Source organism: Notechis scutatus, chromosome Z, assembly GCF_049901735.1.
Source record: "Notechis scutatus isolate UNSWTSFEM ecotype Mainland chromosome Z, rNotScu1.2, whole genome shotgun sequence".
In the NCBI taxonomy this organism is placed as follows: Eukaryota; Metazoa; Chordata; class Lepidosauria; order Squamata; family Elapidae; genus Notechis; species Notechis scutatus.
Window position 1 is genome coordinate 120,844,387 of NC_142025.1, and position 24,256 is coordinate 120,868,642.

The 24,256-nt window shown below is 51.8% G+C and overlaps 1 protein-coding gene across 1 annotated transcript; it reads left to right on the plus strand.

The window, feature by feature from the left end:
- Nucleotides 1-27: 27 nt before the first annotated feature.
- Nucleotides 28-20,670, plus strand: DVL2 (dishevelled segment polarity protein 2). Its single transcript, XM_087947404.1, is given in 19 exon segments — nucleotides 28-32; nucleotides 618-950; nucleotides 1,836-1,905; nucleotides 2,142-2,183; nucleotides 2,186-2,298; nucleotides 4,501-4,610; nucleotides 4,729-4,861; nucleotides 7,593-7,683; nucleotides 8,503-8,572; nucleotides 9,950-10,089; nucleotides 11,027-11,106; nucleotides 11,237-11,304; nucleotides 11,485-11,619; nucleotides 11,969-12,100; nucleotides 13,459-13,635; nucleotides 16,595-16,819; nucleotides 18,649-18,995; nucleotides 18,998-19,052; nucleotides 19,055-20,670. Coding segments are annotated over 19 exon segments (2,400 nt in total). The 3' UTR covers nucleotides 19,129-20,670.
- The last annotated feature ends 3,586 nt before the right edge of the window (nucleotides 20,671-24,256 follow it).

A 24,256-nucleotide genomic window follows, 5' to 3' on the forward strand; every position in this document is an offset into this window, starting at 1 on the left:
ACGACCATCGGGGCGTGGTCTTGCGTGATGACGTAGAGGGCGGAGAGGGGATTCTGGAAAGGGGCAATGGAGTGGCGCGCGTGACGCATGCGCAGTAAAGAGAAAGGCGGTGTATTTCATGTGCGCCGGAGGCAGGGCAAATGGGTGCCTTAAGGAGGAAGCGAGTAGGGTATTTGACGCATGCGCGCTGAGAGGTTGCTGTAGGGCGACACTCCGGGGCGGAGTGCTGCCTGAGCGCATATGCGCAGGAGGGTGAGAGGGAGGGTGGGCGGAGTCGCGTAATTGACGCAGAGCGAAGGCAGTAGGACGACTCTCCGGGGCGGAGTGTTGCTTGGGACGCATGCGCGCTGCAAGGAGGGAAAGGCGAAAGCGGCACGCCTATGAAGCATGCGCACTAGAGAGGGTGGGGGGAAAGAGCGAGGGCGGCAGGATTCCCGGGAGGCGGGGTTCCGAACGTGACGCACACGCACTACAAAGCGCTCCCCTCGGCGGCGAAGCACGACGCATGCGCTCCGAAGAGAGGGCGGCGGCCCGCCGCTCCGTTGGGCGGAGTCGCGCGCGGTGACGCATGCGCGCCGGGAGGGAGCGAAAGCGTTCTCGTGCGCTGCTCGGGGGAGTGGGGAGGGCGTGGCTGTGCCGGATGACGTCGTGACGCACGGGAGGGAGGGAGGGAGGCGGGCTGCCGCCGTTTCTCCGCCGCCGCCGCCGCGCGACCCGAGAGGCTTCCCCTCCTCCCCGCGGGCCTCCCCCTCCGGGGTCGCCAGCGGCGACGGCGGGTGGCCCCCCGCAGTGGGCGAGACGAAGGTGATCTACCACCTGGACGAGGAGGAGACGCCCTACCTGGTCAAGATCGCCGTGCCGGCCGAGCGCCTCACCCTCGGCCACGTCAAGGCGGCCCTGGCCCGTCCCGGCGCCAAGTACTTCTTCAAGAGCATGGACCAGGACTTCGGGTAGGCCCCGCTCCCTCCCTGCCCCCTCTGGCCCGTCTTTTGGACCTCGAGGGGGGCCCTCGTGAGAAGGAGACCTCGTTTCTGCCTCTTTCTCTCGAGGGGGTCGTGCCGCCCCTAAGGAGCTGTGGGGGTTGTACATCCTCCCCCTAAAAGCGTGGTGGGGGGAGGGCAAGAGACTCGAGAACCCCTCCCCCCCCCCGTCTACCAGACCTCGAGGGATCCCCCCTCATGGGAAGGAGGAGGCCCTGCTTTCATCCCCCTGTCGGGGAGGGCGCGTCTCTGAGTATGGGGGGTCGTGAATCTTTCCACCCCCTCGAGGAGAGAAGTGGGGGGACATGAGAACTCAGAGCCCCCTTTCTCTGGAGAAGGGGGTTCTGGGGGGCCATGGGCTGCTGAGAGGTTACGGGGGAGGGAGGAAAGGCATGTACCCCTCCCCAAGGAGACCACAGCAGGGTTAAGAGCCGCCCCCTTTGGGCCTGTCTCCTGGACCCTCGAGGGGACCCTCGGGGCAGGGTGAGGCCCTGCTTTACGAAGTGGGGAGGGGGCATGAGGCCCTCCTTTTTTCTGTCTCCCTGGGCTCCTCGGAGGTTGGGAGCCCACAGACCCCTCCCCAAGGACAGCACAGAGAGGTTAAAGCCTCCACCACCCCCAGGGCCCGTCTTCCGGACCTCGAAGGAACCCTCATGGGTCGGGGGTGGGGGTGGGGGAATGAGATCCTCTTTTATGCCTCTCTAGAAACAGGGGGTCATGGGAAGCTTTGGGGGCTGTGGAAAAACCCCTCCCCAGAACATTAGGCTGGTGAGAGGCCCCCACGAAGCCCGTCTCCTGGACCTCGAGGAATCCCAGCAGCATCCTTTCCCACCCAAATCCCTTCTTTCTTGGCAGGGTGGTGAAGGAGGAGATCACCGAGGACAGCGCCCTCCTGCCCTGCTTCAACGGAAGAGTCGTCTCCTGGGTACGCCAGACCCTTGCCCTCCCCGCCGGGGATGAGGGTCTCGGGGGTATTCCGCGGCGGAGCCTTCTGGGCCCTCGAGAACGGGGAGGGGGGGGTCTTATCTATTCTGAGCTGACTTAAGTGGCTTCCCAGGGGGACACCCTGATCCAGCAGGAGGGAAGGGAGGGGGAAGGGCCAGAGGGAAACCTTCACCCCCACCTCTCTCTCTCCCCCCTTCCCCTTTTCCCCCCACCCAGCTGGTGTCTTCGGAGGTCCCCCCACCTGAGCCACCACCGCCCCTCCTCCTGTTCCCGGCGAGGTCCATCCGGAGCCTGCTCCCCCACCACCTCCTCTTCCTCCCTTGCCCGTAGAAAGGACCAGCGGCATCGGCGACTCCCGCCCTCCTTCCTTCCAGTGAGTAGGAATGGCTGCTGTGTTTGTGTGTCTGTGTTTGCGTGTTTCTCCATGGTGGGGTTAAAAAGGGGACTAATCCAGCCTAGAACGGAGGGGGGCGCCTAACAGAAGGAAAATTTGAGCTAACTTTCTTCAGTAGACGCTTCAGTTTTTGTTGCTTTTACTTATTATTGTTAGATTTTTATCCACCATGTATTGCTTTATAAGGAACTCAAGGTATGGCAATCATACACTGCTCAAAAAAAAATAAAGGGAACGCAAAAATAAGACATCCTAGATCTGAATGAATGAAATATTCTTATTAAATACTTTGTTCATTACATGATTGAATGTGCTGACAACAAAATCACACAAAAATTGTCAATGGAAATCAAATGTAGCAACCCATGGAGGTCTGGATGTGGAGTTACACTCAAAATTAAAGTGGAAAAAAACACTACAGGCTGATCCAACTTTGATGTAATGTCCTTAAAGCAAGTCAAAATGAGGCTCAGTAGTGTGTGTGGCCTCCACGTGCCTGTATGACCTCCCTACAACGCCTGGGCATGCTCCTGATGAGGTGGCGGATGGTCTCCTGAGGGATCTCCTCCCACACCTGGACTAAAGCATCCCCCAACTCCTGGACAGTCTGTGGTGCAACGTGGCGTTGGTGGAAGGAGCGAGACATGATGTCCCAGATGTGCTCAATTGGATTCAGGTCTGGGAACGGGCGGGCCAGTCCATAGCATCAATGCCTCCGTCTTTCAGGAACTGCTGACACACTCCAGCCACATGAGGTCTAGCATTGTCTTGCATTAGGAGGAACCCAGGGCCAACTGCACCAGCATATGGTCTCACAAGGGGTCTGAGGATCTTATCTCGGTACCTAATGGCAGTCAGGCTACCTCTGGCGAGCACATGGAGGGCTGTGCGGCCCCCTAAAGAAATGCCACCCCACACCATTACTGACCCACTGCCAAACCGGTCATGCTGGAGGATGTCGCAGGCAGCAGAACGTTCTCCACGGCGTCTCCAGACCCTGTCACGTCTGTCACATGTGCTCAGTGTGAACCTGCTTTCATCTGTGAAGAGCACAGGGCGCCAGTGGCAAAGTTGCCAATCTTGGTGTTCTCTGGCAAATGCCAAACGCCCTGCACGGTGTTGGGCTGTAAGCACAACCCCCACCTGTGGACGTCGGGCCCTCATACCACCCTCATGGAGTCTGTTTCTGACCGATTGAGCAGCTACATGCATATTTGTGGCCTGTTGGAGGTCATTTTGCAGGGCTCTGGCAGTGCTCCTCCTCTCCCTCCTTGCACAAAAGGCGGAGGTAGCGGTCCTGATGCTGGGTTGTTGCCCTCCTACGGCCTCCTCCACGTCTCCTGATGTACTGGCCTGTCTCCTGGTAGCGCCTCCATGCTCTGGACACTACGCTGACAGACACAGCAAACCTTCTTGCCACAGCTTGCATTGATGTGCCATCCTGGATGAGCTGCACTACCTGAGCCACTTGTGTGGGTTGTAGACTCCGTCTCATGCTACCACTAGAGTGAAAGCACCGCCAGCATTCAAAAGTGACCAAACCATCAGCCAGAAAGCATAGGAACTGAGAAGTGGTCTGTGGTCACCACCTGCAGAACCACTCCTTTATTGGGGATGTCTTGCTACCTGCCTCTGCTTTCCACCTGTTGTCTATTCCATTTGCACAACAGCAGGTGAAATTGATTGTCAATCAGTGTTGCTACCTAAGTGGACAGTTTGATTTCACAGAAGTGTGATTGACTCGGAGTTACATTGTGTTGTTTAAGTGTTCCCTTTATTTTTTTTTGAGCAGTGTATTTAATGCTGCTCCTTTTATTTTCCCCCCATAAAAACCCAGCTGTTTTTGGGGGGAGCTAGAACTTCTGGTGATTGGCCCAAAGTCCCCAGCTGAGTTTCATGCCTAAGGTGGGACTAGAACTCCCAGTCTCCTGATGATTGGCCCAAAGTCACCCAATAAGCTTTCATGCCCAAGGCGGGACGAGAACTCCCAGTCTCCTGGTGATTGGCCCAAAGTCACCCAATAAGCTTTCATGCCCAAGGCGGGACTAGAACTCCCAGTCTCCTGGTGATTGGCCCAAAGTCCCCCAGCTGGCTTTCATGCCTAAGGTGGGACTAGAACTGACCATCTCCCAGTTTCCACACCAGCCCCTCACCCCTATACCCAACGGGTTTCCTCCACAGCCCAAACCTCTCGGGCAGCTGCGAAAACTTGGACCATGAAACCGAGACGGAGTCCGCCGTGTCCCTGCGGAGAGAGCGGCCACGGCGCCGGGAGAGCATGGAGCACGGAGGTAAAGCGACCCGTCTCCGAAAGCTTCCGGCCCTTTCCTTAGCGGGGAGGGCAGGCGGGGGGAGGCCCAGTCCCGGCGGGATGGATCGCTCTGACACCCTCCTCCCCTTCCGACTCAGGTGGGCACCGGATCAATGGGCAATCCCGGCTGGAGCGCCACCTGGCTGGCTACGAGAGCTCCTCCACGCTGCTTACCAGCGAGCTGGAGACCACCAGCCTCTGCGACTCGGATGACGACGATGCCATGAGCCGGTGAGCACCGGAAAGCAGGCAGGCACGGCTGGAAACGTTTGCAAGTTCCTGATTTCCTGCCAAAACTTCTGGGCTCTGGAGTGGAGAGAGGCATGGGAGTCCAGGAAGCTTCATCCCCACCTTGTCTCTGTTGTCTTCCCACTGGGATTGGACCCGATGTCAGCACTGTTCTGACCCAAGCTTCCTAGTCCGTAATTATGCACACGCTTCTTTTAAAAACAAGTCCTAGTTTATTGCAACGCTGGGAATTGTTTTCATTCCCAGCCGGGAATGAATCTCAGATAGTCTCTCGAGATAAGCACCCACCTTTCTTTCCTGTGAAGCGCTGCCAATCATAGAACTGTCCAATGAACTAGGGGAAAAAACAACAACAACCAAGCTTCAAAAATGAACCTGAACAGATCAAAGTACTTGCTTCCTGCAAAGGTTTCGTCACCTTGGCCTGACTTTTATCCCTTATGGGTGGGGCAGTCACCTCCCAGCCTTACTCCCGAGCCGCCTCTTTTGTTTCCGCTGCTCTCGCCTTCTGACAACTCTTTGCACACGCGCACTGGGAACAGGCTCCCCTGGGTCCTCTGCCTCGCTGCTGCCAGGCTCCGAAGGCAGCCCCCCCACTCCCACACGGTCCTGGCCCCATCTCTGTATCGGACGCAGGGCCCTCGTCCGCGTCCTCTCCAGACTTCCGGACTGATCCCTGTTCTTTCCCCACTGTCCCGATTCCACTGCCGTCTGCGTTGGCTGCTGGCAAACCACAACAGGCCACAGGAGCCATGCCACGTGCCCCATCGGGCGGGGTATTCCGGCCGGTGGGCTCGAGGAGAAGGACGTTCTCTGCTGTTGTTCCTGCCCTTTGGAACATCTCCCCCCTCCCCATGTGAGGTGGGCTGTACCCTGCTGACCTTCCACGAGAGCCTTCAGATTTCACATGGAGGGTGGTGGGAAATGGTTAAAACGTAGAACATCAAGAGTTGGAAGGGACCTTGGAGGTCTTCTAGCCCAGGGGTTGCCAACCTTTTGGACCTCAGGGACCACCAAACTCATCATTTTAAATCCCATGGACCAGAGACCCTGGGAAAATCCCCCACCCCGTTTTCCTGCCGATCGATCGTTCTTTATTTGGGATGGCAGGATACCGTCTCCAGCTCCGTTTCTCAGAGGGAGAGAGAGAGAGAGACTTTTGGCTTCATGCAAGGAAAGCAGCAGAAGCCGCAGAATTCTTTCTTTCTCTCCCCAAACTCCGCCAGGAATGAGTCTTGGTGAGACTTGTCACGCCAGCACAGCCTCTTGGAGCAGGAGGCCTTGCAGGGTCCCACAGACTCCTTTCTGGCGGAGTTTGGGGAGAGAAAGAAAGACTTTGGCTGCTTTCCTTGCGTGCAGCCAAAAGCAGAAGAAGGAAGAAGCAGCCTGGTGTCCAGGCCAGGTGCGTCGGGCGCGTGGGGCAAGTTTCCCCTCCCCTCACTACCTTGTGTTGTTCGCGATGCAAGCCTTGTGTTCCTGCAGGCCATGTGGACGAGGCAGCCTTGTGTTCCTGTGCAGCCTGCATTAATTGCATTTTTTGGGTGTGGGGGAGACTTCTCTGCAAACCACCAAAATTTTGTCACAGACCACCAGTGGTCCCCAGCCCACCAGTTGGCGACCCCTGATCTAGTCCAACGTCCTGCTCATAGCAGGAGTCCCTACACCAAGGGTCGGCAACCTTAAACATTCAAAGAGTCACAAAGGCCCTAACCAGAAGCTGCCTCCCCCTTCAATTCTGGAGCTGACCAGACTCTATGGCAGTTCCCCCAACCATAGAATCTCCTCCTAGCGCGGCGTCCTTTTTCCTCTACCTGTCCTAACCAAAAGCCCTATCAATTCTGGAGCCGACCGGCAACAGGGAGCTGCAGCAAAAGGGAGGAAAGAGCCACATGCAGCTCTAGAGCCACGGGTTGCCTACCCCTGCCTTACACCATCCTAGACAAATCTCTTCTTTAAAGCCTCCACTGTTGGAGCACCCACAACTTCTGGTGGCAAGTAGTTCCACTGGTTAATTGTCCCCCACTGTTAGGTAGTTTCTCCATAGTTCTAGGTTACTCCTTGTCCTGCCTTCTGGTGCTTTGGAGAATATCTTGACTGCTTCCTCTTTTTTGGGGCAGCCCCTCAAAATATTGGAAGACTGCTATCACATCGTCCCCCCCACAGTCCGTGACAGGTTGATAGATTAATGACAGATTCAACCACCACTCTGCTCATCCTACGCCCTCCCCAACTTTTAGTTAAGGCTGAGTTATTTGGATCTTGATAGTATTTTACTTATAGCTTTTCACAGGTCGTCCTTAATTTAGAACCATTCATTTAATGTCAGTTTACAAAAAGTACCTTAGGATTTACGACTGTCGCAGTTATTCACGTAATCCAAATTCGTGCCGTTCGGCAACCGACTTGTATTTATGACGGTCGCCACGTCCTGGGGCTCACGTGACAAATTCCTGGGGAAGCTAGATTCCCTCAACGACCGTGTGACTCGCTGGCGTGGCCAGAAAGGCCGTTCATACGGGGACAAAACTGGCTTCAGTGGTCTCGCTCGGCAGCAGAAATGTAGGGCTCCGTTGCCATCGTAAGCCGAGGCCCACTTGCAGTGGCGTAGGGTGGCGGTTGCAAAAAGACATCGCTGGGTGGTGCCCTTTCCCAGACGGGGACCTCCCTCGTGCCCTTCGCTCCTGTGAGCCCCTCGCCCATTTTCACTTGGCAGGTTTAGCAGCTCCACGGAGCAGAGCAGCGCCTCCCGCCTTCTCAAACGCCACCGTCGGAGGAGGAAGCAGCGCCCGCCACGTCTCGAACGGGTAGGGGGCAACGAGCCCAGTCTCAGCATCTAAGATCCGGAGGGTCTCTTCTCAACGGGCAGCCAAAGGTCCAGGATGGTACCAAGTTCCCCCTTAAATAAGACCCTGTCTTATATTTTGTTTGCCATCAAAAAAGGCACCAGGTCTTATTTTCAGTGGATGTCCTCCACGGACTAACCTCACTTGCACACGTTGTCACCGGCCTCCTTCCGGAAGTCCTTCTTCTGCGGCCGGCAAGGCTTTCCTGAAGGCCTCTGCAGCCGATAACTCTGGATCGATCCAGAGCTTTGTTCTCAGCTCCAGAGGCCTTCAGGAAAGCCTTGACAGCCTTGCCGGCTGCAGAAGAAACGGGCTGGCAAGGCAGGTGTCGGGGGGTGCGAGGCCTGGCTACACCTGTCCAAAGGTAAGTAGTAGGGCAGCTCCACCCCTGCATCCCCAGCCCAGCTTAATTTTTACCCGTCCACTCTGGAGTGGGTGGGAATCTTAATCAGGGCTTATTTTGGGGGTAGGGCTTATATTGGGTGCATGTGTAAAAAACCTCAAGCTAGGGCTTACTTTCAGGGTAGGTCGTATTTTCGGGGAAACAGGCTACATTTCTTAGTTCTACATAAACATCCTGTCTGGGTATCCATTCGAGCGGGTGGGAATCTTAATTAGGGCTTTTGGGGGGGGTAGGGCTTATATTAGGCAAACACGTAAAAAATCAAACTTGGACTTTCAGGGTAGATCGTATTTTCAGGGAAACGGGATAGTTTTTTGTGGGGAGTGGATGCAGGTGGTCTTGTCTTGCATCTATCCCTCTCCTCTCCTGTCTTCCAGACATCGTCCTTCAGCAGCGTCACCGACTCCACTATGTCGCTGAACATCATCACTGTCACCCTGAACATGGGTAAACACTCCCTGCATGGGCCAAAAAGAAGAGAGAGGGGTGGAAACTGGTCCTAACGTTGCAAAAGTTGTAAAAAAAAAAAAATCTTTTCTGACCCGGCTCCCAAAACACGACGAACCCTCTGACGTGAACTCAAAAGATTCCGTTAATGAGGAGCGTCGGCAGCCTCGGCCAAATGTTTCCCTCTCTCACCGCAGGCTGACCAGTGTGTCCGCCAGGGAGGTGAATGGCTGTCTGCCACACCTACTCGTCTCCGCCCCCTGCCTTTTATCCCCAGGGCTAGGGTGGGGGCTTTGCTGACAGCAGCGATGATGGCTCTCCCGTCCCGAGGCCCGGCCCATAGATTTCCACTGCTCTCCTCTCCTCTGCCTTTTTCACATCGGGCACTGGATCCAGCTGGGGGCTGCCCAGGCTGACAACCACCACCCCTTGCAAATATGACCCCACTGAGACCTGTAGCTGAACCTATTGTTTATGATTTATTTATATTTATTAAGCAATTTTATATAGCTTACACATTGCTGACAACTTTAGGTGGCTTACCACACTGAAGGAATTTAAAGCTCCATTATCAATAAAAGAATCTTATTTGCAGCTTGGGGTTGAGATGATAGATAGATTAGATAGATAGGTAGGTAGGTAGGTAGGTAGATGATAGATAGATAGATAGATAGATAGATAGATAGATAGATAGATAGATAGAAAGAAAAAGAAAGAGATAGATAGATAGAAAGATTAGATTGATTAGATAGGTAGATTAGATAGATTAGACAGATGTTTATAGATAGATGTAGAGAGATAGTTGGACAGATGGATGGATGGAGAGAGGATGGATGGAGATACATAGAGACAGATGAATGTAGAGAGGTGGATATAGATACATAGATGTGTAGAGGGATGGGTGGATAGATAGATGATGGATGTAGAGATGGAGATATAGAGATAAGGGATAGGTAGATGCATGGAGAGAGGTAGAGATAGGTGGATGGAGATAGATATTTCTATCTTAGAGGTGATAGATGATGGATGGATGTAGAGAGATGGATATAGACAGATACATAGAGAGGGATGGATAGATAGATGAGAGGTAGATGGATGGGGATAGATACTTCTATTTTAGAGAGAGATAGTAGATGATAAATGGATATAGAGAGATTGATGGATGGAGGTAGAAATAGAGGGAGGTCCTCGGTGCTCTTTGAGCCGGGTGGTTTTTCCGCAGATGTTTCCTTATCCAAACTAGGGGACATCTCCATGATGAGTGGGAAAGGTTTGGTTAAGGAAACCCCTGGGAGAAAGAACCAAAGGTCAGAGAGCCCCCAGGACCCTCCCCAGTTCCCTTAATGCCCTCCTTTCCTCCCGGTCTTGTCTTGGTAGAAAAATACAACTTCCTGGGCATCTCCATTGTGGGGCAAAGCAACGAGCGGGGAGACGGGGGCATCTACATCGGCTCCATCATGAAGGGGGGGGCCGTGGCAGCCGACGGCCGGATCGAACCCGGGGACATGTTGCTCCAGGTGAGGCGGGCGCCCCGTTTCCCCTTTAGCCCAGCACAGCGTGCAGCGGAGAGGATGGCTTGCGGCTCGGGGGGTGAAGCCTGGGCTCCTTCGTTGCTCTCGGAGCCGGGTGGTTTCCTTGCGGGCGTTTCGTGGCCCAAACCCAACGCTCTGATGAGGTTACTTAGTTTGGGAATGAAACGTCCGCAAGAAAAACCACCCAGCTCAGAGAGCACCAAGGACCCTATTGCCTTCCTCCTCCTCCTCCTCCTCCTCCTCCTCCCTGCAAAGCCTCCTCCCTTCCAGCACTGATGATGTTTCCTAGTTGGGTCATGAGACGTCTTCAAGAAAACCACCCAGCTCAGAGAGCACTAAAGATCCCACAGTCTTTCTCCTCTTCTTCCATTTCCTCCTCTTCCTCCTCCCTTTCTTCTCTTCCTCCTCCATTTCCTCTTCTCTTCCTCCTCCATTTTCTCTTCTCTTCCTCTTCCTTTCCCTCTTCTTCCTCTTCCTCCTCCTCCCCACCCCCACTCCCTTCTAGCACTCATGATGTCATGAAACACCTGCAAGAAAGCTATTGGGGAGCACCAAGCACCCCCATACTTCTCCTTCTCCCTGCGACCCCCTCTTGCTTCTAATACTGATAATGTTCCCTAGTTGGGTCACGAAATGTCTGCAAGAAAGCTGCCAAGCTCAGAGAGCACCAAGGACCCCACAGTCCTTTTTTTTCTTCCTCCCCTGATGATGTTCCCTAGTTGGGTCATGAGGCGTCTGCAAGGAAACCAACCCAGCTTAGAGACCCCACCTATATAACTGCCTTCCCCCCTCTTCTCGGATTCTTGCCAGGGCATGAATTAGAGAGAGAGAGAGAGAGAGAGAGCCTCTCCGTGTCTTAGAGGCAGGTGAGCGAAAACTCCAGGTGGCTCAAAGCATTTCGCCCCTCCCTTCTCAATTCCAGGTGAACGACATCAACTTTGAGAACATGAGCAATGACGATGCCGTGAGAGTACTGCGAGAGATCGTCCACAAGCGGGGTAAGTTCTGCCAAAGCCCGCCCCACCCCGCAGGTGGGAGGAGGGGCTGCCGGCCGTTCCCCCAAAGCGATCCCTCCCTCTCCTTCCGTCCGTCCTTCCTTCCTTCCTTCCTTCCTTCCTTCCTTTCTTTGCAGCCCCATCGTGCTGACGGTAGCCAAGTGCTGGGACCCCTCCCCACAAGGGTATTTCACCCTGCCCAGAAGTAAGTCATCCGTGCCCGTCCTTGGCCGCAAAGGCGGGGGGGGTTGGTGCTGGGGGGGGGCAATCTGTTGGGTTGCCCCCACTGCTAAAGAAATTGGGGGAGCGGAGGGAATCCCCAGGGAAGGAGGGAGGGGGAACGGGACGAGGCAAGGGGAGGTCTCAACGTATTGTTCCCGTCCAGATGAGCCCATCCAACCCATCGATCCGGCCGCTTGGGTGTCCCACTCGGCCGCTCTGACGGGGGCCTTTGCCCCCTACCTGGGCAGCAGCTCCATGAGCACCATCACCTCGGGGACGTCCGTCACGGAGACCGAACGTGAGTCTGATGCGCCTCGCCCTCCCCACTTGGAGATTTCCAAGCTGCCGCACTACTCCCTTCTCCCTTTCTATGGGCCACTCTCAAAAGGCCATAGAAATATTTTACGGGTTGACATTCGGCTTCCCTCGCTTCTTGAAGGTGACCTGTACAACATAAAAAAGAAAACAAAGGACTTAGGGTTGCGAACCCCCCCCCCCCCAAGACTTGGTTGGGTTTCCTGCATGGAACCTTGTCCCAAGGTGATCGGCTTGGACGTTCCTTGGAAAATGGGGGGGGGGCAGACGAGGGATCCCCATGGGGAACTCCCGGGGGACGGTGACTGATCCCGTCCCGTTTTCCCGCTTAGGCTTTGACAACTTCAACCTCTCGATCCACACGGACATGGCTTCCGTCACCAAGGCCATGGCGTCCCCCGAGTCCGGCTTGGAAGTCCGCGACCGCATGTGGCTGAAGATCACTATCCCGGATGCTTTTCTAGGTATCGGGGGTGGGGTGGGGTGTGAGCCCATGGTAATGGGGGCTGAATCAGTGGTGGGATTCAAATATTTTTACTACCGGTTCTGTGGCCGTAGCTTGGTGTAAATCTCACTGGCTGGGGGATTCTGGGAGTGGAAGTCCACAGGTATTAAATCAGGGGCCTCCAACCTTGGCAACTTTAAGCCTGGTGGACTTCAACTCCCAGAATTCCCCATTCAACCATCCCTGTTGTTCTTTTTTCCCTCCTACTCCCTAGAGTGGAGAGATTGCAAAATACCCCTCTATAAAGCCTTAGTAAGACAACACCTAGAGAACTGCCTCCGGGTTTGGTCACCACATTATAAAAAACATGTTGAGACTCTAGAAAAAGTGCAGAGAAGAGCAACCCGGATGATGAGGGGACTGGAGGATGAAACATAGGATGAATGTTTAGCATGGCTAGTCTAGTAAAGAGAAGGACCAGGGGAGACATGATAGCGGTCTTCCAATATTTGAGGGGCTGCCCCAGAGAGGAGGAGGAAGGGGTCAAGCTATTTTCCAAAGCACCTGAAGGCCAGATAAGGAATAATGGATGGAAACTGAATAAGGAGAGATTCAACCTGGAAATAAGGAGAAACTCTGACAGGGAGAACAATCAACCCATGGAACAGAAGTTGCCTTCAGAAGTTGTGGGAGCTTCATCCCTGGAGGCTTTCAAGAAGAGATTGGGCTGTCATCTGTCAGAAATGGTGTAGGGTCTCCTGCTTGGGCAGGGGGTTGGACCTATAAGGTCCCTTCCAACTCTGATTATCTGTTAATCTGTAATTCAAGGACTACCTCTATATCCAGGCTGAGTGTGATGCGCCCCACCTCCAGGAAGGGGAGGAAGGGGATTGTACACCTGGAAGGAGAGAAGGACTTCTGGTGGACAACGGGGGCCGACGAGGGGTACCAATTTCCAAGCTGCCACACTGCTCTCCCACCTTTCCATTGGCCACTCTAAAAAAAACACCATAGAAATATTTTACGAGTTGACATTCGGCTCCCCTCACTTCTTGAAGGTCATCTGTACAACACAAAAAGAAAACAAAGGACTTAAGGTTGCGAACCACCACCAGGCTTGGTTGGGTTTCCTGCATGGAACCTTGTCCCAAGGCGATCAGCTTGGATGTTCCTTGGACAACGGGGGACAGATGAGGGATCCCCATGGGAAATCCCAGGGGACGGTTACCGATCCCGTCCCGTTTCTCGCTAGGCTTCAACCTCTCATCCAGATGGATATGGATTCCGTCACCAAGGCTATGGCGTTATAGTTGCCTCTTCCTCTCCCTCCCTCATTAACCCCTCCATCACCCGAATGTCTTCTCATTTTCCCACCAGGCTCGGACGTCGTGGACTGGCTCTACCACCACGTGGAAGGCTTCCAGGACCGCCGCGAAGCCCGCAAGTACGCCAGTAACCTCCTGAAGGCTGGCTTCATCCGCCACACTGTGAACAAGATCACCTTCTCCGAGCAGTGCTACTACATCTTCGGCGACTTCAGCAGCTGCGAGAACTGTAAGTGTCTTGTCTCGTCTCGTCTCGTCTGGAGAGGACAAAGAAAAAATGTGACTGTACAGCTTTATTTTTCTCTCTCCATTGAGCTAACTTCCTTAATAGAAGGCGGGAACGAAGGAGATGTAATATATCTTGACTTCAGTAAAATGGGGGAGAGGGGGAAGCTGGCTGGGGAATTCTGGGAGTTGAAGTCCACTGGTCTTAAAAGTTGCCAAGTTTGGAGGTCCCTGTTTTACGACATTATTTTGTGTACCACAGGAATGGAATGGAATGGAAAATAGAAAAAAAGAATAGAGTAGAGTAGAGTAGAGTAGAATAGAAGAATAGAATAGAATAGAATAGAATAGAATAGAATAGAATAGAATAGAATAGAATAGAATAGAATAGAAGGGAAGGGAGCGGGAATGAGAATGGAATGAAAATGGAAGTAGAAATAGAAGTAGAAATGGAATTAGAATAGAATAGGAATAGGAATAGAATTGACGGAATAGGAATAGAATAGAATGAATAGAATAGAATAGAAAGAATAGTAGAAGAATAGAAATAGAACTGAAAGGAACCTTGGAGGTCTTCTAGTCCAGCCCCTTGCTCAAGCAGGAGAATCTATACTGTCTCAGGCAAGTGACTTTCCAATCTCTTCTTAAGATAATAAGAATAATAACTTCCTTAATAGAAATTATTAGAATTATTTTTAGATAGATTATTAGAATTATTAGAAGAAATTATTAGAAATTATTAGTAGCAAGCAAAGGTAGTACCAATAGTGATAGGTGCCTTGGGTGCAGTCCCAAAACCACTAGAGCATCACTTGAGCACCATCGGTGGCATTGACAAATTTGCCATCAGTCAATTGCGGAAGGCAGCTTTACTTGGAACAGCTTCCATCCTGCGGCAATCTCTGTAAAACCAGGTCCTTGGGAAGGACTTGATAGGTGAACAAAAATGCCAAACCGGTATGAATATCTGGCTGACTGTGCGATTAATAATAATAATAATAAAAACAACCACCTTTATTGTCATTGGGCATATATACAACAAAATTCATTTTTGCTTCTGCTGCTGTTATCCACAACAAAAGTACAATACAATGTGAACACTACAGAAAGTGGTTGTTATACAAATAATTAAGGGAGAAACCAATCACGTTTCCATGAATGCGTGGAGTGATGGCAATTGTATTTAGGAGCCTCCAAGTGAGGGAGCACCCATGATTTCTAGTGGCAAGCTGTTCCACTGGTTCGTTGTCCTCACTGTTAGGAACTTTCTCCTCAATTCCAGGAAAAGGGGTTCATTCTGTAGGACCCATTGACGTCCGTATAAAATCAATCCCTGTCGCTGCTCGTTGATTTTTCTGCCAGTGAATCCATTGTCTCCCAATTTATTTATTCGTTTATCACGAAGCGAATAAATATTGCTAGTTTTTCCCGTATTAAACATTTTGTCATGCCCCTGGTGGAGACTGAGGGAGAGGAGGAACAGCTGACAGGGAGTGGAGATGTGGCTCCAGAGGTTGTGGCAGTCAGAGGAGGACCCGAGCCCAGCCCCTCTCCATCCTAGGGCACGCAGGGAGGAGAGGATAAGGGAGAGATGTGGTCTACTCGGGAGGAGAGGGCCTTGATCCTCTTCATGGGTTGCAGCTGTGACAACTGGATAAGAGGACGGACATGCGTATGGGACGAGCACTGGAAACAAAGCGTGGAAATATCTCTATGGTTCCTCTCTTGAGTTTGGCGTCCTTCCCAGTGTGTGTCCTGTTATCTGTGGACGTCCTCCAGCCCTTATCTTGCCTGGTTTCTGTTGCTTTTTTCCCCTCCTTCTTGTTACTGTTTGTGGGGGAGTTTTTTGTCTCCCGTCAAGGATATTCGGAGCTTGGAAGCAAAGGGAAGGAATAAAAGGGGCTTCACCTGTTTTCTGTGACTGTGTTTGTTTTGTATCCCACCCTGGGTCATCAGACATTTGTGGAAGGGCTGGGCCGTCACCCCTTCTTCCTCCCCGTGCCCCATTTTCTCTGCTCTCAGGTGGGGCCCCTATCTCACACCCAGGAACTTTGTAAAAAGCCTTGGTTGTGACCGGCCTTGAAAACAAGACAGAGATAAATGAATGAATGAACAGACAAAGAGATAAAAACAAGAGGCGCCAAACTGGGGAGTGTTTGAATGAGTGATGCATTTCGGAATAATTGCGAAATGGCGACCACTGAGGTGCCTGGCTTCACCTAGGATCCGAGCCCAACTTAAGATGGTCTTGGTTTATTTGGGATCCTCTTGACAGTCTGAGTGGAGGCTGGTTTCACTCCCCAAAAAGAAAATTCTGCATTTTGAAAAAATGCTCAGTTGGGTTTTTCTCTTGTTAATATTTTAATTGCTGTACATCTAATTCTTGGGAAGCCAGGTACGTCCTGCCCACCTGGACCTGGATTGTTCCCCTCCTGAGTTTTCCTACCTCTTCATTTCTCCTGCCATTCCTTCTTCGGGTCTCCGTTTTACTTGAACAGTATATTCAGCTAGTCCTCGTTTTAGCGACCCTTCGCTGTCACGGCGGGGATTAAAAACGTGACCTCGGGACCAAACCTTGCTTTGAATTCCGCTGTAAATCGAAGGAAATTTGGAAGCACGGTTACGGTTTCGCCTCGTGGCTGCTTCAACTCACAACAGTTCATTTAGTGACTGTTCAAAGCTAACGGCACTGAAAAAAAGAGACTTGGGACTGCGTGTCATACTTAACAACCGTTGTTACTAGCTGAACAACCGCTGTAAGCAAGGTTGTGAAGCCTCAGTTAAGAAATGCCTCACTTAGCAACATGGGGCTCTGTCGCGGTTGTAAGGTTGAGGACTTCCTGCAAGGGCTTTGCGGTCGGGGAGGACCGGCTGAAATCGTGGAGGGAGGGGGGGGTCACGTCCTGAGTGAGGGAAAGCCCTGTGATTGACAGCTGACCTGGGATACCCTCCTCGTTCTCTAGATATGGCCAACCTCTCGCTGAACGACAATGACGGATCCAGCGGGGCCTCGGACCAGGACACGCTCGCGCCTCTGCCTCTTCCAGGGGCCACCCCTTGGCCACTGATGCCAACCTTTCCCTACCAGTACCCGGCCCCCCACCCGTACAGCCCCCAGCCTCCGCCCTACCACGAGCTCTCCTCGTACAGCTATGGGGTGGGAAGCGCCGGCAGCCAGCAGAGCGAAGGTAGGTGGGGCAACTCTGGGAGTGGGAACTCGGCCGGCTGGGGAAAATGGGCTCTGGGATTACGGGGGGCAAGGGAGGCTGGGAAGTTGGGGAGGGGGTGTTCAGCTCAGGACCAGGTCCTTGCCTGCTTGTGGGACCCTCATCACTTGAGACCTTCAAGAAGAGACTGGACTGCCATTTTGTCAGAAATGCCGTAGGGTCTCCCGCTCGGGCGGGGTTGGACTAGATGACCTATAAGGTCCTTCCAACTCGAATTATCTGTTATCTGCTTGCAATTGGGAGGGCTTCTGGGAAGGCCTTCCTTCCTCGGTCCTAATTTTTAATCCCCTTTTTCAAATGTGACATTTGTATTTAAAATGTTAAATCTTAAAAATGTTTAAAAAGGTGAGCCTAGCGGAAGATGGGGGGTATAGCTAAGTCCTCACTCTATGACTATAAGCGAGTCCGCCCAAAAGTCGGGATGGTTGTAAAGGAAGTCATTCCGCGACCGGCCTAATTTTATGACTCTTTTTCTACAGAGGTCGCTAAGCAAGATCTTTTAAGTGGATCTGCAGTCATTAAACCCTTTCATTGTTTGCGGGGAGGAGAGATTTTCAAAATTCGGACGCTCGGCAACTGACTCGTACTTACGACAGTTGCAGTGTTCCTGGGGGTGTGTGTGAGAGAGAGAGACGCAATCCCCTTTTGGAGACCCCACTCCATGGGGAAGCCAGATTCACTGAACAGCCGTGATGCTGACTTTTACCCGCTTAACGACCATGAGGAGAAAGGTCATAAAACAGGGCAAAAGTCACTTTAACAGCAGTCTTTTTAATGATCAGTAAATGTTGGGTTAAAATTGAGGATTCCTGGTATAAATTTTACTCTCTTTTGGGGTGTTTCTTCTTGTGGAATTCCTTCTCCTGCTTAATCGTGGGAGCATTTTCTCTTTTCTTTGTTGCCTCTGTCGTCAATATCTCTGTTTTAAGTCCTTTTATGTCTTTTATTTTATTTATTTTTATTATGATTATTTTTTATTTGTTTTTATTATATTTTTATTTTATTTATTTTTATGTCTTTTTATTTATTTTATGTCTTTTTATTTATTTTATGTCTTTTTTTTACATCCTTTTATGTTTTATGCCCTTGTTCTCCAGATTCCTCTGGGCTGCTTTCTTTCTCGTTTAACTCTTCCTCTCTGGGCTGTTTCCATTGTTCCTCCATGAACCGCAACGCCATTAACTTTGCCAACAAATACATCCAATAGTTTCATTCCTTTTAATATTCCTCTCACAGTTTGCAGTTCCGAATTCAATTCTTTGCTTATTTCTTCCGTTTCTTTAATCTGTTGGGAGTTTTTCTTTATTTTATTAAAAGTCCAGTTTTTCTCTTATGGTCCTTGCCAAAAAAAGTCTCTGTTTATCCCCATTTCTCTTTCTCCGGTTTTCTTGTTGCAGTCAACACCAAACAGTCCCCGAATATTACATTCATTTATACTTTGCTGCAAACCCCAATTTTTTTTTTAAGACTTGTTACGCTAGTAATCTTTTATTTCATTTCTTTTCTCTTTCACGTATTTATTTATATGACCAGTAATTTTCCATGAAAACATAAAAGAGGCAATATCTTTAACCGTTAGATAGTGCTCTATATCGCTTCCACTTTTCAAAGTTCTTTTTTTTTTTTTTAATTCTCTTTTCGGTTGTTTTAAATTCAATTTTATCCATTCCAGGTAAGTCCAGCATTTTATCCAGTGCCTAATTAGCGCCCAATTCTGTAGATTATTCTCTGGTATAAATTTTAATTCATAATTCAAAAACCGACACCATTTTGGCTTTCTTGCCTTGCAGGCAGCCGCAGCAGTGGCTCGAACCGCAGCGACGGAGGCGGAGGTGGTGGCAGCGGGGGCGGCCGGGGGACCGGGCGTCCCAAGGAGGAGAAGCCAGGGCCGGAGTCGAAATCCGGCAGTGGCAGTGAGTCAGAATACTCCATCCGCAGCAGCAGCCAGCGTGGCGGGTGTGCGGCGTTGATGCCGGGTGGGGAGGCCTCCTCACAGCGCAGCCAGCACAGCCTGGGGGGTGTCAGCGTGCGTTCCCACCCCTCCCTCCAAAGTGCCTATGCGGCCCCGGGGATGCCCCTGGCTTACAAACCGATGATGGTGATGATGGTGCCTCCGCCGCCGCCGCCTCCTCTTCCTCCCCCACTGTACAGCCTCCGGGCGCCCCTCCGGTGCGCGACCTGGGCTCGGTGCCCCCGAGCTGACGGCCAGCCGCCAGTCCTTCCACATGGCCATGGGGAACCCCAGCGAGTTCTTTGTGGATGTGATGTGACGGGGGAGGGGAAGGGGCACCACTTCCAACCCCCACCCCAACTGTTCCCACCCAAAACCAGCTGAGAGGTCCAGCCTCTTCATTTAGGGGGTCCTTCGCCCCAAGGATGGACCAAACCTTCTCAATCCCAGATTCACCAGCTGACCCTTTGCCCTGAGCGAGCTGTTCACAGCCTGAGTCGATCCCTGTGGGCCGCAAGTCGATCACTCCGGGTCACGAGTCAATCCCTCCGGGCCACTCACCAATCCCTCTGGACCGTGGGTTGATCCCTCCAGGCCATGGGTCATTCCCTCCTGGCTACAAGTCAATCCCTCCGGGCCATGAGTCATTTCCTCCTGGCTACAAGTCGATCCCTCCGGGCCATGAGTCGATCCCTCCAAGTTGTGAGTCGATCCTCCGGGCCACTCACCAATCCCTCTGGACCGTGGGTTGATCCCTCAGGCCATGGGTCATTTCCTCCTGGCTACAAGTCGATCCCTCTGGGCTGCGAGTCGATCCCTCCAGGCCGCTGAGTCGATCCCTCCGGGCAGCGAGTCGATCCCTCCGGGCCGCGAGTCGATCCCTCCGGGCCACTCACCAATCCCTCTGGACCGTGGGTTGATCCCTCCAGGCCATGAGTCATTCCCTCCTGGCTCACGGGTCGATCCCTCCGGGCCGCGAGTCGATCCCTCCAGGCCGCGAGTCGATCCCTCCGGGCCGCGAGTCGATCCCTCCGGGCCGCGAGTCGATCCCTCCGGGCCACTCACCAATCCCTCTGGACCGTGGGTTGATCCCTCCAGGCCATGAGTCATTCCCTCCTGGCTACAAGTCGATCTCTCCGGGCCGCGAGTTGATCCATCCAGGCCATGAGTTGTTCCTTCTGGGCCACAAGTCAATCCCTCTGGGCCATTCACCAATCCCTACAGGGCATGAGTTGATCGCTCCAGGCCACGAGTTGATCCTTCCGGGCCATTCACCAATTCCTCCAGGCCACAAGTCGATCCCTCCAGGCCGAAATTCACTTTCCTACCTATCACTCGTGCCTTCCGCTCCGGGGCTTGTTGGCCAAGCTGCTTTTTTAGGACCGAGGCCCGACTCAGGTCTTGCTCCGTTCATGTTTTCGTGCCTTGCTATGCTGAGCCAGGGAGGCTCAGCGTTCTCTGACCAGCCTTGCAAAAAAAAAAAAAAAATCACCTCGTCTTCCTTGGGGGAGGGAGTGCCGAATCCACCTCCGTCCGTCATCCGAATATCTTTCCCCCCTCGTTTCCGAGATTTGGCGACTTGTGTGCTTCCTTTTTCCTTCCCTTCCTTTGGGTGGTTTGCAGGAAGGGGTGGGGGTGTTGCTTCCTGCTTCTCTATGGGGCCGTGGTCAAAAAAAAGCCAAAATGGCCACCGCAAAGGTACGCTCCCGTTCCAGACCTTGGCCCTGCAGCTGCCTCGTCTCGGCGGTACTTTTCCCGGCCTTCTTCTCCAGAGGGTCTCCAAGCCGGTAACAATGAAGGGGTCGTTTTGTTGTTGTTGTTGTTGTTGTTGTTCTGTGTTTGTTTTTTGTTTTTTTTAATAGATCGTTTTTAATTCACATTTTGGGGGCAGTTAATTCCTCTTCCTTTAAACTTGTATTAGGGGCATCTTGTCCCCAGTTATATTTTTTAACACTACAGCCAGGCCTGTTTTTGAAAAGCTGGAGGGGGGGGGGCTTATTTCTTTCCTAACTTCATTTTGATCCCCCTGTTTGTATTTTTTTGGGGGTATCCCCCTCCAAATGCCACCTTGGGGGCCTGATTTCCTAGGTTGCTTTGTGGATGTCCCTCCTCGTCTTTTCTCCTAAGGAGCTTTGTGGGTGAAGGAAGAACCCCAGAAAAGTTACAGATGAGTGAACTGGGGGTAGATTATTCGGGGGCTTTAAGCAGCACCCCCTATGTCACGGAGAGGCCTCTGGATACCCCCACTTCCTGCCCCACTTCCTTCTTCAAATGCAAGCGGTAGGAAGTGGGGCTGGTTTGTGCCTGTCCCTTCTTCCCCCAAAAAAATAATCTGCCTCAATTCCTTTTTCTTCCCCCACCCCCCAAAAAATCAGGGTGCAAACTCTGTCTACAATGGTGTTACTTTGCCCTTGCGCCCCCGGCCTTTTCTCTCCAGCTTGCAAGACAGGGTGGACTTCAACTCCCAGAATTCCCTAGCCAGCAAAGGATTTCCCAGCATTCACCCTGGGTAGAACAGAGGTGGCTAAAATACCTTTAGCAATTTTTTTGGGTGGGGGTGGTGGGGTAACTTCCTTAATAGATGGCGGGAATGCGGTAGACGTAATATATCTCGATTTCGGCAAAGTGAAAAACAATTACTCAGTTTCTAAATGGACGGCGGGAATGCAGTTAAAGACGTAATATATCTTGATTTCTGTGGGATTCAAAGACCGGCCATTTCAGCGACCGCCTGGGCGGCGTTTATGGCCTTTTATATGACTTTTTACACAAAACGAAAGGCAGCAGACATTTCCGCGCTGGGACTGGAGAGCAGATGCAGCCTTGGTGAAACTTTTAACCCCTCCTTGAGGAATAATAATGATCTCAGAAGGTGAAGAAATCCTCTATCGCTGCTCGTGACAACGGTGTCACATCTGGTTGATAAGTCCAAGGTGATCTAATTGCTAGCCAGCCCAGAGGGAGATAAGGGGAAGAGGCCCATGTAGGAAATGTAGCGCAGTTTGCTGCTGCTACTAGCACCATCTGCAGGAATTTTCTTGCCACTACAGATTTCGGCAAAGTGGGGTGGGGATAAAATAACCCCCGATGAACTAAATGAAAAAGCCGGTTAAATGTGTGTTTGAACGGCAGGACAATTTAAACGGAAGGTTGATATGCCGGCTGGAGAATGGTGGGAGTTGAAGCCCACCCATCTTCCAGCAGACAAGGACTCTAACCCAATATTTCTCAACTTTGTCTCCTGGGTGGACTTCAACTCCCACAATTCTCCAGCCGGCATGTCAATCTTCCGTTAAATTGTCCTGCCGTCCAGTCCAGATTTAACTAGGTTATTCATTTAGTTTGCTTTCCCCCACTTTGCCTGAATCAAGATTTATTACGTCTTTAACTGCATTCCCGCCGTCTATTAAGAAAACTAACTTCTCCAGTAAAAATAAGTTACAAAGGAGTTGAAATCCACCCATCTTCAGGTACCAAAAATCGAGAAACCCAGCAACAGACCTCCCTGTTGAGACGGCCGCCCCATCCGGGACCCCACCTCAGAGGTGGAGGACTACAAACTCCATCGTCCCCTGCTCCGGGGAGTGGGGAGTGGGGTATCACAGTCTGATGGCTCTTGGGAAGCCTCGGGCTGGGAACGTCCGTCCTCAGCATCAGACCCCGACTATTTAGCTCTCCTGTATCACTCGGGGGTCTTGTGCACACGCGTGATGGGGCGTGTTTTGTGTGACCCATTAGCAGATCACCTTTTTTTTTTTATAAGGACATATTTATTTTTTAGCTCTTTTGTGTACAAAAAAGCCTTCAATTAAAACAATAAAAAAAAGTTAAAAGCCAAAGGCTGTGCAGCTGTGTGTGTTTTGTAAAATATATATATATATATATGTGTGTGTGTGTGTGTGTGTGTAAAATATGTGTGGGGAATCTGGTTTTTGAGCTCATCCGAATGTGCCAATCTTGTGACTTTTAAATATGTTTTATTTATTTTTTAATTTCAAATGTTAATAATTTTTTTAAATTTGAATTTTTAAAAAATGTTTTATACAGATGGTCCTCGACTTAGTTGAAACCCCCCAAAAAATTTCCATCGCTAAACAAGACGGTTACGTTTTGCTCCCGTTTTATGGCTTTTCTGGCCACTGTTAAGTGAAATCACTGCCATTGTTCAGTCAGTGACTCAGTCGTTAAGCGAATCCTGATTTTCCCCCCCTTGACTTTGTGCATCAGAAGTTCACAAAAGGGGAATCCTGCAATCCCCTCAGGGTGCTGTGACCGTCGTAAATGTGAGTCGGTTTTCAAACGTCTGAATTTTGGACCCACAAGGGATTGTTGTAAAAGTCGTAAGTGCGAAGCACGGATCATAAGTCACTTTTTCAGGGCTGTGTTGGTAACTTTGGACACTAAACGAATGGCCGTAAGTTGAGAACTGCCTATAAAGGAAGGTACTAAGACAAGACTTCAACTCCCAGAATTCCCCAGCCAACCAAGCTGGCTGGGGATTTCTGGGAGTTGAAGTCCACCCCTTCAAGCAACTGAAATTGAATTCTGGGAGTTGAAGTCCATTTCCCCCCCCTCATCAGAAACTGCCCAAGTTGGAGGGGTGGGAACCATGCAATCAACAATCACACAATTAACAGAACAAAAGAGATTGTGTAGTTTGTGTTGTTCTAGTCCTCAAAAGTTTTAACTTCTGAACTTTTAAAATCCAAATAATGGAAGTGGGCGGGGGGTCCCAATTTTGCTAAGGACGTTCCAAGAGAGGTTGCAGAGTCAAGGACAAAGGACTACCTGGAAAGGGGGTGGGGGAGGTTTGCACGCACCCCCACCCACCCCCAGGAATCTGAGTCGGGAGGAAAACAAGGTTTAAAAATAGCCGTTCCCCCAAGGAATCCAGTTGGACTCTGCCAGACCCCTTCCCCTCTCTGGCGGGGGAGGGAGGGAGGGACACTCTGTACATGCTCAGGGGCACGAGTCTTCTACTCTGCAAGCCTCCTTCCCTTGCAAGTTCTAACAGGAAGGGGATCGCTGCCTGGAAGGTGGGTGGGTGGGGGTTGTCGCTCTGTACATGCTCAGGGGTATTGCCTTGCCCCTGAGGGAAGGGGATTGTTCTCTTCATGCTCAAGGACACAAACCCCGAGGGGAAAGGGTCCATTCTCTGAAAGGCGGGGCACTCTGTACATGCTCAAGGGCACCACCTTCCTCTTTGCAAGCCGTCCCCTCCTTGCAAGCTCCGGTTGAAGTGACTCTGCCCCCTCCCCATTCCTCGCAGCGGGGGTGGGGAAGGGGCGCTTTGTACATACGCTGGTGCACCACCTTGCAAGCCCCCAAGGGGAAAGGGATCATTCCCTGGAAGGTGGGGCACTCTGCACATGTTCAGGGGCACCGCCTTCCTCAAGCCGCTTCTCCTTGCAAGCTCTAATCATAGGAAGTGGATCGCTGCCCGAGAG